At 35.8% G+C, this 14,878-nt stretch overlaps 1 protein-coding gene across 10 annotated transcripts in view; it reads right to left on the minus strand.

Annotated features, from left to right (window-relative positions):
- dmd (dystrophin) overlaps positions 1-14,878 on the minus strand; it is a 91,826-nt gene that overhangs the window by 52,366 nt on the left and 24,582 nt on the right. For all 10 annotated transcript variants that reach the window (XR_006250549.1, XR_006250550.1, XM_043236006.1 and 7 more), the window contains 13 exons: positions 13,439-13,618; positions 13,039-13,211; positions 11,299-11,422; positions 11,049-11,136; positions 10,447-10,688; positions 6,809-6,989; positions 6,101-6,246; positions 5,119-5,331; positions 3,507-3,620; positions 2,767-2,922; positions 2,407-2,577; positions 796-978; positions 343-477 (listed from right to left, as the gene is read on the minus strand). Coding sequence is in view for 8 of the 10 variants with exons in the window: in XM_043236006.1 (XP_043091941.1) it covers positions 343-477; positions 796-978; positions 2,407-2,577; positions 2,767-2,922; positions 3,507-3,620; positions 5,119-5,331; positions 6,101-6,246; positions 6,809-6,989; positions 10,447-10,688; positions 11,049-11,136; positions 11,299-11,422; positions 13,039-13,211; positions 13,439-13,618 (2,106 nt within the window). In the remaining 2 variants the exon portion in view is untranslated. The remainder of the gene's footprint in view (positions 1-342; positions 478-795; positions 979-2,406; positions 2,578-2,766; positions 2,923-3,506; positions 3,621-5,118; positions 5,332-6,100; positions 6,247-6,808; positions 6,990-10,446; positions 10,689-11,048; positions 11,137-11,298; positions 11,423-13,038; positions 13,212-13,438; positions 13,619-14,878) is intronic.

Below are 14,878 nucleotides of genomic sequence, written 5' to 3' on the forward strand. Positions count from 1 at the left end.
ACAGTCTGCTCTTATTTTTCCAGTAGAACGCAAAAAGAAATGTACTTGTACAGTGCTTTAAACATCAACAGGTCATGGTGACTGTCAAGTTATAAAAAGGAGGAACAGAGCATATGACTCATGCATAATACTTGCTTCTAAAACCACATAATATCCTTATGTGAAAACCAGATCAAAAACTATTCTTTTAAATAACCTATATTTAATCTTTCTTTAAAACAACCTAAAGTGGCCTATTTTTTATATGACTGGCTTTCAAGAGGCTTCCTCTTTTGATAAACATAATATCCTTTTGGTCACATAACATCTATGAAGTTTATCTCAAAGATTTTTAGCGCTCACAGTCAAAGCTTCTTCTATTTCCTCTACACCTCCTTGAAGGCTTTCGGTTTCATCAAGTTTCTTCTCCAGTAGGTCCATCCAGGCATTCTCCAACTCCAAATAGGACAGCAGCTCACACCAGCATGCCCACACCTCCTACAACAGCCAGCAGAAATGGGCATGTGGTTAGTCAAACATATCACATTGGGCCTTGGTCCTGAGAATTTGATCAAAGGTTAGAAGAACCACATTAGCGGTTTGAACTGAAAGAGTCTGGCGCTAGCAACATCAAAGTAGTGGGTTTGATTCCCAGGGAACACACACACACACACACACACACAGATATGGTGTAAACCTAAAAAAGACTTTAAGTTGCTTTGGATGAAAGCGTCTGCCAAATGAATAAATGTCAATGAACGAGACACTATCTGACTCCTGAGCACAACCCCATCACTGGCACAGTATCAAGCTCACCTCCAAAGTCTTGCATTTTCCATCCAACCGGCTGCACAGTCGCTGGTAGTTAGAAGTCAAAACATCCAGTTCTGCCTTCAGGGCATCATGGGCTGCAGGAGGAGCCTTTGAAATGAAATTGGTGACTTTATCCGTCAGTAGCTTCACCTTTGTTTCCTTTTGATGGACTTCCTCTTGAGCCCGCTGAGTGGGAGAGAGGAGAGGAGATTACGTGAGCATTCAGATGTTTTCACCAAGGTTAGTGAACATCAGGATTCTCTTAAGCCCCTGCTTGCAATGTTAAGCTAAGTTTGGCACTGGGACAGAGAGCATACAAGATCCCTGTTGACTGTTGGAAAGTTAAACAAAAATGCGCCCCATTTACTTCATAAAAAGCACAAAGCAACAGGATCACACACAGGTGAAAAGCTTCTGTGCACCGAGATGGAACCTGTTAGCAAATGAATATATTTCAGCTTTCTAGGTGTCAGTCTTCTGCTATCATGACAACTGTCTGGGGAGCTTCTCAGACACTTTGTTCTCAGTACAACATGTTCGCTTTTCTTTTCTTTCAAGTTTGGCGTCTCGGCACTTTCAATGAATGGGGTACAAATTGATGTCCCCTGACTGTTGTTAAAAGCAACGAAGACACAAATCCCATGTTCTCAAGTGAGATTAGATGTTGTTAGATAAGCTATTATCGAACATCAACCTAACACAGCATGAAAAGTAGTCAAACAATGTCTGTCTTCCTCTAAAAATGTTGATTTTGGTTTGTTCCACCTCAGTGGTCCTGTTCTTTTTGCGGTATCCTACATCAATAATAATAATAATTTTGACCCAATTGATTTCTTTGTAGAAATAAAATATTTTAACACATTTAATTATTGCTAGTTAGTCAGTCCAAAAACATCTGGCTGTGTTCTACGTTCTGTATTCAACCCTGTAACCACATGAGATATATATATATATATATATATATATATATATATATATATATATATATATATATATATATATATGTGTGTGTGTGTGTGTGTGTGTGTGTGTGTGATATAATGTGCAATAAGATTTATTACATTTAGAATTAATTTAGTGCTTTGGTAAAAGAAAGTTGCAAAATTACAAACATTAGCATATAAAATTCTAAACAAGTCTTTTTGGTAGCAGGGTTGCCAATGTGCAAATTTCCAGTACAAAATAATTACATAAATAAATCTCTATTATTTAAGACACTTTATTTCAGTTACTTTATTCAAATTTCAACCTTTAAACCATTTTAGCACCTCATTATACAACCACAAAAAAGAAACATCAACAATATAATCTCAACTCTTTCATAAACAGAAACAAGAATGGAGAATAAAAAGAAGCATTAGCTTGCTTCTTAACTCAATTTTTTTTCTCTTAAGAAAAAACAAAACACATTAAAAGTTATCCAAGCTATAATATAGATATTATGTCTTAAATGAATACGTTTAGCTCTATAGTATTGCTATATGTCAACAAATGTTTTTAATTTTCCAGAGAAACATCTAAGATGCTATAATTAAAAGATGCCACTGGCAACACCATTAGGTTTTCTAAATAAAAATATCTTCCTCTGAAGAAACATGCTTGAAAGGAACAAACCTTCAGTTCCTCCACCGCCTTATGAAGCTCCTCAGGTGTCTTGTACTGGAAGTCTCGTTCCAGATACTCTTCCTCTGCCTGAGTGATCCACTCTTGCATTTCCTGCATCTCCTTCCTCAAACTCACCGTCATGTCCAGCCCTCCTTTCAGGGCTGATTTCTTTGCATATGCCTGAGGAGTAACAAAAGCACATTTTTTAATGACTATCTGAAAACTGCAGAAAAATAACATCAAAGTTTCATTTAGATATCACCAAGGTGTGAAAATGGTATGCGTGGGCTTTTAAAGATGACTAAATTGTACCCCACCTCGTAATTAATTAGTATAATGCACCGTAAGCCCATGTGGCCCGTTAATTACCTGTTTGCAAATGAGCTCCCACTGAGCATTGAGCTCATCAAGCATCTTCTGTATTTTGATGGCAAACGGTGTCTCAGCTTCCCTCTTCAAGGCCAGTCCCACCTCATTGATGCCATTCAGACTTGGTTGGACGGTGTGGATGTCGTTCACCAGAGCCTGGCAAATCAAAGGAGAATGTTTGAAATAGATGGTCTTGGCCATCGTGAAAACCAGGTCATGCCAATGCATTGACCCAATTCTACTAGATTGAAGCCATTATTGCAGCTAACTTACCATGGGGCACAAAAATACCGAGATACCATTTGAAAAATGTAATTTCGTGTTAAGCTACAGTTTTCATGACTAGTAATATGAAAAATCATTTCCTGCCATTGCCTGAAAAGAGAAGGCTGGGTCTTTACTGAGTCAGGTCCCAACGGGTTTACAGCTTATTCATCCACCGCTGCAGCTATATTAGCAGGTCTCCCAACATATTTTTGCAGATTTCATCTTAATGAGAAACAGCTCTTCCTCTTCCAGACCAATGCTTTAATTTAGGTTACGCTTCGCCTCTGCATAAAAAGCACTCTCTTCTGAATTTTAATTTTTGGGCCATGTTTGTGAAACACAATGGTGAGTTTCTGGATCACGGTTGTTATTTTAGCACATCTTGCTCTAGGTCAGTATAGCATCAAGAGCGTTATTCTAGTTTGAACCACAAACTTAGTTTTTATTGCTAAATAAATAAAGACTGTCCTCACCGTGCACTGTTCCAGCTGCTTCTCCAAAGCCTCTGCATCTCCCAGAGCTGGCCATTCCTCATTCAGGAAGACATCCACTTCTGCCATCCACTTCTGCAGAGTCTTTGTATCATTCTACCATGGGATGAAATAATGGGTTATCTGAAGATGCAGTCACACATTCTGCCTTAGCAACCCATAGAAATGTAACAAAAATATACATCAAAAATATTACAGTAAAAAAATAAATATTAAAAAAATCACACATATTCCTTTTCATTAACAATAGTATGTGTTGTTTCTGGTAAAACTATTTCATTTGCATACTAATAAAGGGGAAATTTTGTCATTAATCATTTAAACCCCACGTTGTTTCAAATCCGTAAAAGCTTTGTTCGTCTTCGAAACGCAATTTAAGATATTTTGGATGCAATCTGGGAGGCTTGTGAAGTTTGAAACACATCGTCAGAATACAGAATAAAGCAACGAGAATACTTTTTGTATAAAAAAAGACTTTATTCAATAATTCGTCTCCTGCGTATCTCTCTGCATTCATCGATGTGCCAATTTGGATCCACTTAACGCACTACGTAGGCTGTTCTGTGTTTGAAATCAACAAAAATCAATGAGACATAGAGGAGACGAATTATTGAATAAAGTTATTTTATTTTTTGACTACAAAAAGTATTCTCGATGCTTCATAACATTTACATTGAATTCCTCATGGCAGCTGAAGTATTCTGACGAGGTCTTTCGCACTTTTCTGGGCTTTGACAGTGTTATTTACTTGGCAGTCAATGGGACACTTAACCTGTGTTCCGAAGACAAACAAAGCTTTTACAAGTTTGGAACGACATGGGGGTAGGTGATTAATGACAAATTTTTGGGTTGGAGTATCCCTTTATGTACTCTTATTACATCTGTTAAATGAGGTAATCGCTTCTTTTGCACTTTTATGCTCTTTTTTTTTTTTTTTTTTAAATATGTTTGGCTACCACATTTATTTTATTTTATTTTGATGTTTTATTTCAATTTCATTTAATTTTATTTTTAATCAATTAATTAATTTTTTTGCCACGTGAATGGATCGAACAGCAAATAAGCAAACACTCACTATTTTAAAAGTATAGCCACAAGGCATACACAATGTATGTGTTAACATGATTTTAGAATTTTAACAAAAAAAATGACTTAGTACCTTTTGTGTGTACAATAACAAAATAAACTTACTGCAAAGACATTAGAAGTAAAGAGAACAACTTCACAGCTCAAATAATACACATAATAATCTTGATTTTCACTCTTTTTAAAGAAAAAAGGGGCAATTTATTAGTTACAAGTAATTGTTGAGTTTAATTTCTATTGAACTGTGAATCATGACCCGAGATATAAAATAGCAACCTTTAAGCAATACATTTGTCTTCTTGGAAGACTGTAGTTGAAAACAAAAGCTCTCTGGGTAGGCAGTTGACTAGGTGTTGAGACACAGCCAACATTTTCAGGTGCCTGCATTCAAGTACATTTTACTAAGAAAGCACCCACCGTGGTGTAGGTGAAGTGTGTCTGCTCCAGAGAAACTAGAGCCAGTGCAATTTGAGAAAAAGCCTCATCAGCATATTGTTTCAGCACGTGCCTGGAACTGCTGTAATTTGGTCATGTGATCTTGCAGCTTCTGGATGTTCTCCTCCAGCTGCTCAGACACACGCCTCCACCGCACCATCACGTTGTCCAGCTCGGTCCGGTACTTCTGACAGATCTCTGGAGGCGCTTTCTGGAACACCTGCTCAGCCATTTTATTGAGGTCATCCACGCCACCCTGATGCTCCTTCTGTGCTGCTTGAATTGCCTGAAAAATATTTTGGCACTCGTTTAATGTGCACAAAAAAGTACATTTAAAAAAAGACATTTAAGCAAAATACCAATAATAGTTCAATCTATAAATATTGATTGATTAAAAAAATTTATAAAATTTTCCTAATGATCTACCATAGTAAATGTGTCATATTGGTAAATATGTTCCATAGTGATAATAACTAATCACCAAGTTAAGTGATACAGTTTTGTCATGGAAACCAAATGAACCTACTAGGACCAAAAGTATCATTTAATAAATATTAAATATTAAAGTAAATGTTTAAGTTTGTAGTTGTTTGATTTTACTTTCTACATTTACATATGTCAGATTAATGTGCATATCACATCTGGAACCTTTTAAAATTAAAATAAACATTTAAAAACAAATTTGAATTAACTTTGCATAATTCTGTAGATTTTATTTAAAAATCTGAACACAAGCTGCAAATAAAGTATACATTTATAAATATAAATTACTTTGTTCTGCAGAACACAAAGGAAGATATTTTGAAGAAAGTTTGTCATCACTGGCTTCCATAGTATTTGTTTTGCTGCTAAGGGAGTCAATGGTGACCAAAAGAGCCTCCAGTAATTATTATAATTATTCTAATGTAAATATATTCAATAGAATGTTTATACTGTATTTTATTATATATATTAAAACACACACATACAGTATATATTTAGAAAATATTTAAATGTTAATGCATTTTTTGTTATATTTAATATATCACTGTAAGCTCTTCTGTAAAAGCACATACCTTGATGTCTTTGAGCCTCTGCTCCATGACAGGGTACTCAGTCACTGCTGTGGAGGGGATGGCTAGTTTATTCTCACACTGCTGCAGCCAGGCTAGAAGCGCTGCCATCACATCCTTATAACGTGCTGGTGGAAGACTAGACTGGACTAATACAAGAGAAAACAAAACATGTCTAAACACAACATCTGCAGGCCTGCAGTTTTCCACAGATCATGAATGTCCATCATTCACAACATTCAACAAATTCCTCACTCTCTATGTTCATTGTATTTTTTTTTCAATTAATTAGTTTACAACAATTTATTCTCAAATCATCTGATAATGTCTCAGCTACTATTTAAAGGTGAAGTTCTGTCATTGTTAATCACATTTTAGCACAATTCCCGTACAATCAGGATAGAAAATAGTCAAAAACCTTTCCAAATTGTGTAGAAACTCGTTAGACATGAACTACCTTTCAGCCAGAGAGTGCTCAAAAATCAGAACAAGGCCATGAAAGTTTCAGGCGCTTTTATGGCGTAACAGGATAGAGATGCTAGTTGATTTGAAAGATTTATATAAATGCTGCCAGCTCAGAGGCTAACGTAATCAAACCAGACCACACTGCAGTCTGAATCCCACGTAAAAGTACTGTCATAGTACAGTATGTGAGTGATCCACTTTTAAAATCCCTCAACATTAACCCAAATAGCGCTAGACTCCCCTCACCAAGAACAAGCTGTCGCTCCCTGGCCCTCAGGTCCTCGAGGACATGGTGGTAGTGCTCTTGGAAGGCAGAGATGTCAGCATCAAAGAGAACAGGCGTCTCTTCTTTCTGCTGCAGCTCCTCAAGTTGTTCGTGCAGCTTGTCCACTTGTGGTTGTAGAGAGGAGAGGCGAGCGATCTCATCCTGTGAAAGGCAATAAAGCATTGGGCTTGTAACGTTTCGAACTATGTCACATAATGGCACAAATACTGGCAGGAAAATGGCCCCATCTTTTTGCTGTCAGCCCTCGTCACCTGAAGTGGGAACAAACATGAATATTTAGCACTTATAACTTGACTCATAACTTCAAAACGTCTATACTGATTCAAATACAAAGAATATTGTTTTGTTGTGAGGCAAATGTTTTTACAGACTTCACAAATTCAATAAAAACTTCATAAAATCTCATCTTTAGCTTTGAGTTTTCTATTCAAGGCTCTTTCATTGCTTCTTCTGTCCTTTAGTAATATATATATATATATATATATATATATATATATATATATATATATATATATATATATATATATATATATATATATATATATGCTGTTTATAATGCTTTTACAACTGCAATAAAATAGGTATAATAAAACAATGTAACTTAAACAAATTACATTAATGCTGTCTGCTGCCATAAGAGATTCTCAGGTAAAATATAAACCTTTATTTAATTTATATAATTTTTGTAATTGAGAGAGACAAAGATTTCTCTGAATTATTGTATATGAATATTTGCAGTGAAAAAAATTATATATACCCACCCACCCACCCACCCACACACACACACACACACACACACACAAACTTATTCACTATTATATGTTGTAGTAAAATTACTTTTACAATAAAGTTATTTAATTCATTATTATACATATGTGGGTATATAGTGGGTTAGAATCAGTCTTCATTTACATGTGTGTGTGGTACCTTAAATGAGTAAACCTGGGGCATAGTAAGACAAGGAATGGGCTAATCACATCAAATGATAAAATTATCACAGACACTCAAGGTCTTTAGGGAGACATGTCTCTTCTGAAAGATATACTACAGAAACAAGAATCTGGTAAAGAGACAGAAGCAGTAAGACATTCATATAGGAAGCTGTCAGGTACAGATATACTCAAGGATAAAAGCGGTAAGAACAGATTAACAAAGAAAGACTTTAAACCTGCAGAGCTTTGATCACTCAAAACTTTTTTAATCACACAACTTGTCTCTGTGGCGGTTATATCATATTCATTAATCTAACAGGCCACGTCTACCTTACTGAACATAGTCCACAGCCATCAGACAGTGGAAATGTGTTCCTTTTTCAATTAAATCACCCAATGTAAGTACCATCATCAGAGCTAAATCACATAAAAATCTAAATGCAGTTAAAATTCACCAGCCAGGCCAGCCAGAGTACCCGTCAAAGGGGTCATTTTAAGAGAAATTGATTTTCCTTGATCTTTTGACATGAAAGATAGAATTATTGCAGACTGTTTTGTGAACCTGTCAAAATGTAATGAGAAAAGAAAAGAGGCAACTATATCGGACCTGTCAGCAAAACACAGAAACTGTAACTAAGCTTTTTAACATCTCATGGACTTATTTTTGAATAAAAACAAGATAAAAATTACCCCCATTTTTAATGAAATTCAGAAAAAACTTTCAAGATAAACTATAAGAATTACTATATAAATGAAAAAAAAATATGTACATTTGCTGAAAGCTTACTAACTTAAAAGCCATCCAGTGTGTAGATGAGTTTTATTTAGAAGCAATTTACATCACGTGCACACCAATAGATCCACTGCAGTGAATGGGTGCCGTCAGAATGAGCGTCCAAATCACAATAATCCACAAGTAATCCACACAACTCCAGTCTACCACTTACTCTTGAGAAGTAAAAAGATGTATTTAAAAATTACTAGTTGTTTTTAACTGTTGCTTCCAGCTAAAATACGAGTCCCTAAACCATAAAATAGCACTGTCCAAAAAGTTGTCTTTTCTGAATAAAGAGAGAAATATTAAGCACAGATTAAGCACCATTTACAAGTACAAAACAGGGTAACACTTTATTCTAAGGTGTCCATAATACTGAGTAATTACCTAGTAAGTACATAGTAGTAATCATACTACAAATGCCAAATGCTTACCATGTAACTAAGTTATGGAACAGTTTGTACTTACAGCTGTGTAATTATGTAGATGTAATAGGCTGCTACTGTTACACATTTAAAACAGACTGAGTCTGTTACACAGCTACTTATGTAACCAAAAGATTGTCACATATGTTGCAGACTTTATACAATGTGATTATAAATTCAAGTACACAGACAAAAGTTACTAAAATAAACCTTATCTAGCGGCTCCTTAGTGTGATTTAACCCATGAATACACAGCAAAAATTCATGTAATACCTTTATAATTACATTAAAATTGCAGTATATTACAGACATAAACTGCTTAAAAAAAGTGTATCGAGAATGTACTTAAGTGCATCTACATAATTACATCTACATAATTACAAACTGTACTTACAGAGTGGTCCATACCTTAGTTGCACAATAAGTACGTTTTATGTACTTTATAAGTACAAGGCTACTACTAAGTCCCTAGTTAGGTAATCATGTATTATGACACCTTCACATAAAGAGTTCTAAACAAATAAAAAGAACAACAGGAGAAAGCATTGTAGTCTATTTCTTATAGTCGACGCACAGCTTTTCACTTTAGAAGACATTAATTGATTGACTGATGTGGTTAATTGCATTTTGACAGCACCCATTCACTACAAGGGATCCTCAAGTGAAGTTAATGTAAGTGATAAATTTATCTGTTATCTGTTCTGAGGGTAAGTAGATTTTAAATTATACATATATATACATTATATTTTATGTTATTTATTATTTAAAATGTCATTTTTAAGCGTTATCTTCTGTGGTTGTAATTGTTGTGCCAAAAGAACTTCAGGGACCTTTGTAAAAATAAACTAATTTCTAATCTTGGGAACCTTTGGAAGGATGTGTAGATAAGGATTGTTGAGGAGGTTCTCAAGTAAGGCTGGGCAATATATTGCATGATATATTTATGCGCATCTCGACAGTAAAGCCGGTTTCTTGATTAACTGTAAATCTCTATTACCTGTTTTCCAATGAAGCAGCAGTTAATACTATTAATAATAGTCGTAGATCAGTGACAAGCTATGCAATATCGGGTTCGGTTTCACGGGTAATTCATTTGCAATACTGAACCTGTAGCTTGTCAGTGATCTATGAGGAATATATTGCCCAGCCCTATTTTCAAAGTTATTTTATGTTTTCAAATTAAATAAAGCTATTTTATGTCAAAAGATCAGGAAAAAAATTTGAAGGTTACTTGTCCTGTTGAGGATCATAAAATATCCCGCATGAATACATCATTGCAGGTTTTGCTGGTTTTTTTTTTTTGCATGAGATCAGATGAACACATGCAGTGGGTAAAGGGCATTACCTGGCCAGACACAGGAAAAGCCAGAATTTGCCCTGTATATGGACACAGAACAGACACACATTGAAACACAAATCCACAAAGGAGCAAGACCCCACGCACGAGGACAGACACTGGTGGTTACCCTGCAACGCTCCAGCTGAATCCTCAGAGGCTCCGGCTCGCACGCGGGAGGCGACTGCACCTTCAGCCAGTTCTCAGCGGTCGCCACAGCCTGCTCCAGTTGCTGGAAGAGATTGTAGAAAGCCAGGACTTTGGTCTGGTAGGCCAACCATGCCAGCCTTTCAGCCAGGAGAGCGCAGAAGTCGACCCATCGAGCACGTAACTGCTGAGCCGCCTGCTGGATGTCCTCGGAATTCTGACCATCTTTAGAGAAAAGATCCATTAGGACAAATGAGACTCATGCATATTGAAACAGCATTTGAGGCAATTAAGCTGGCAAAGGCTTTAGACTTTCAAAATAGCTGGGAAACGTCCCATCGATGTACATCTCTATCTATTATTAATAGAGATGACATTATGCAGGATTTTATTACTTTAATTAGCAGCAAAATGTAGCTTATTAGCTTCCAAATAAGATGGGGGATATTTGTGTGTGCCTTTTATGAGACAACAAGGACGAGTTCTGAATAATGCAAGACCGGATGAAAATCAAGGGGCGTTTACAAGACATTTGAACTGAAATGAATGTGCATATGAAAATAATCACTTAGAATTCATGCATACCGCTAGTGAGCTGATCCACCAAAGCCTGGGCTGAACGAGTGGCTTCTTGTAACTTCCTGAACTTTTCAGTTTTTTCCCTATCAATTGCCTCAAGAATGATTGAAAAAAATCACACAGTAAACACAACAGAAACCCATTTTTTAAAGTTCAAAAGTAGCATAATACATTGTGTGGCCTAATATATTTTCACTACACATGAATTTGTTATGAAACAGACAAATCACTACAGAACATGTCGAGGTAGCCCTACCAGCACTTTCTCATAGAGGTCTGCCACACTGCCTTCCTTACGGGAGATTGAGAACTCTGGATTTTGCAAAACAGCCTCTGACCGAGTCATAAAACTGTGAATTTCAGTGAAGTCCACATCAAATCTGTAGGGAAATTGATGAGAGAACAGCAAAACAAATTAGTTATTCTTGTTTGTTTGTTTGCTAGTCATTTGAATATTGCTGGAACTCAGGCATTGATTAGCATTTTTCCCCTCACTGCAGGCTTTGTGTTTCAGCATCATTTTTAAATTCAAAAGTGCAGTTTAACTCATACAGCCAAAAAGCAAAAGAGCTTATTTAGACGAAAAAGCCTAGACTGTAAAAAATAAATAAATAAAAAAGCACACTTCATTAGTATCTCTGTCCCATTTTATCCACCTTTTTCTTCAAAGCAGAAGTAAGCCTATGGGTGAGACTTCCGGTTAATTAGCCGCTATAGGTAGAAAACGAGAAGAATAACAATGTGCAGTAAATGGTAAAATTGTTTGCACTACAAACCAGTGTTTTCATAATTAATATAACATGGTAAGACGCACCAATTTTAAGTATCAGGCAGCAAAACTAACTTTTGTACAGCTAAAAATAGCTGGTCGTTGTTGAGACCGGAAGCTAGACCCATAGAAATTACCAAAAAAAGGTGGATAGAAAAAAAACATCTCAAATATGTTGTATGTAATAGAAAAAAAAATCCCTTGACAAAAATCTAGATTAATTTCCCTTTAAATATGAAGTGTCTGTGTCATGTGAAAAAGTGGTGATATTTTTTTCTCAAGAATTAGACGCTTTTGAGAAAATGTGTACAAATAGGTCTCTATTATGTTTATTAACTATTATGTTTTATGTCAATGAAGTATATGTAGTAAGACCTGTTTAATTATTTTGGCAATTATTTAACCTTCAATCTATTCTAATCTTATAAAATTATTACTAAAATACTACATTCAGTTTTATGGACATCTATCTACAAACTAGCTAGTGAAGTGTTAAAAATTCAGTTTTATCAAACAACAACAACAACAACAACAACAAAAAAACAAATCAATGAAACTCATACACCACTCACTCATTACATCCAATGAAATACTCTACAGAATGAGCATATCTGGGAGGTATATTCCCTTGCAACAAGTCGCATATAATGCTCATGAATTTGATATTATTAAATCTTAATTTATTTAATGCCTTTCATTAGAATTGACATTTGATATTATTAAAAGTCTTTAATTTAAAATTTGAAATTATTAAATCAATTGTTTTCATTTACTGTATCTTGTCTTTTCCTCTATAAATAAAGCCTTAAAACATATTTAAAAAAAGGGAGGTTAAGGAAAACACTGCTTCTCTCCCGCTTGCAAACAGCCCAATCCTTGCAAGCCTTAAAATCCAGAAACTTGTCTTGTGTTTTATTTCGCCTTGAGTTGATCCTTCCTGGTAAAGAACTTGAGTGAAATATTTCATCAACACTTAATGTTTGGAAAAACATCAACATAGGGAAAAAAAGTATTTTAAGTATAAACACTACAAAACTGATTAGCTTTTAAATAAAGTTTATAATTTTCTAGGAATCGTGTTAAAGATAAAACATATTGAACTATCTTTGTCATTAAGAAAAAAAAACTAAACTCACGAACAGAAATCCCAAAAGCAAAGCTTCGGTTGTCATAAATGGGTCCTCCACATTTAGTGACCCGTGACAAAACCGAGAAACATAAGCTCACCTTTTCCGCAGTTCTGAATCAGCGACAATCTGTCGCTTCTTCTGAGGTGGAGGGGTAGACATGCCCTCCTTAGTATGCTTCACCATCTTTTTCTGGTTCGTGGTCACCTTGGTGACAGTTGCCATGGTTGTGTGCGTGAGCTCCGACTGGGATGTGGTGACAATAGTTGAAAACTAAGAGGGACAAAAGTTGTAAGACACGCATGTGTAAATGTATAGAAGTCTGATTCTTGAGTGCATATGAAAGAGAGTGTGCGATACAGTGAGAGCGCTTTATTTATTCTGAGTGATGGCATGGCCATGCAGGAAGCCATATCAAATTCTGAGATAAATGGAAATAGATGGAACAGTATTGCGGAAAAGATGAGACACAGTAAATGGAATTGCATTAGCATAACCACCTTGGTGCTGGTGAGCTGAAGCGACTGTACCAATTTGTCCCAGCGCTGAGCAAACCTCTCCAGCTTTGCCTCTAGTTTCCCAGCAGCCTCTTTGCTCTTAATGTTTGTCAGCAGATCTTGAACAAGGGAGCAAAGCTTGTCCATGGTTTGCCTTTTCAACTCCAGGTCTGCTTTTAAAATCTGAGGAACGAAATTCAGGCAATAGTCTTTAAGTTCTGAAATTTATTCTTAAAGGGTTACTTCACCCCAAAATTAAAATTTTGTCATTAATCACTTAACCCCATATCTAACACAGCACTGCGTACATATGTGTGCATGTTGTTTCCAAATAAAAAGTATTCTCGTCGCTTTATAATGTTATGGCTGAAGCGCTGATGGTAGTTGGAGTATTCAGATGACGTCTTTGGGGGTGGAGTAACCCTTAAAAGGAATAGTCCGGACCAAAACTGAAATTGTCATCATTTACTCACCATCATGTCATTCTGAACCACACAAAAAATATATTTTAGGAGAATGTTGGAAACCAAAGAATTGACCCTTCACAGGGAATTTGATTGACGGGTCATCTGACCAATCATAACATTAAATCTACCATGTCTGTCCGACAAACCAAACAACAGCGTATATTAATGATGGTAGACTTGAACTTGAAAAATGGTGTGTTTTGACATCTTTCCACGGTTGAAACAAGACACCTTCTGATGTTCATTCATGTTTATTTTAAGAGATGATCGTTTCACTTGCCTCTTGAACTGAAGCGCTACAGCGATCTGTCAGACTGCATTAAAGAGCCACAAAATTGTATTTATAGTATGAATTTCTAAAAAGTGTCAATTTTAAAGCTTAGACTTTATTTCATAACAAAAGTAACCTGCTTTGTCTTGTCTGTCAGATTGCTGTCAGTTATCTTTTTGCTTAGCACTGCATGAGTACATCATGTGTGGCATGAGAGCACCTTGTGACTTGTCAGACATAGCAATAGTAACAAAAGGGGCGCCATTTCATTTTTGTCTATACTATGGACGCCAGTGTGACCTAAAAGCATCTTGCTACTAACACTTTTCAAAACATAGTTTGAAAAAAACGTGAAGGGGTGTAAGCCATGACAAAATTTTAATTTTTCGCTAGACTATAACTTCAAAGTCAGCCAGCCAATGAGAACAATGAAAAACAGAACTACACAATATCTAATACTAGCTGGGAATTGTGTTGCATCACTAAAAAGACTTGATTTCAAACACATTACATTGGATTTCAACATAAAACGTCATTCAAAACCCATTTTACTTCTGCAACATGAACATTTTACACCATGCAGCATACTCAAAAAGCCAAAAAATTCAAAATACTCGATTTTATCCACCAGGACTTGATTGTTAAACATGCAAAGCAGGTTGACTTTAATGCTTCATTGAGTTTGGATTATGTGTGGCAACTTAC

The sequence above is a fragment of the Puntigrus tetrazona genome, chromosome 1 (assembly GCF_018831695.1).
Source record: "Puntigrus tetrazona isolate hp1 chromosome 1, ASM1883169v1, whole genome shotgun sequence".
Classification (NCBI taxonomy): domain Eukaryota; kingdom Metazoa; phylum Chordata; class Actinopteri; order Cypriniformes; family Cyprinidae; genus Puntigrus; species Puntigrus tetrazona.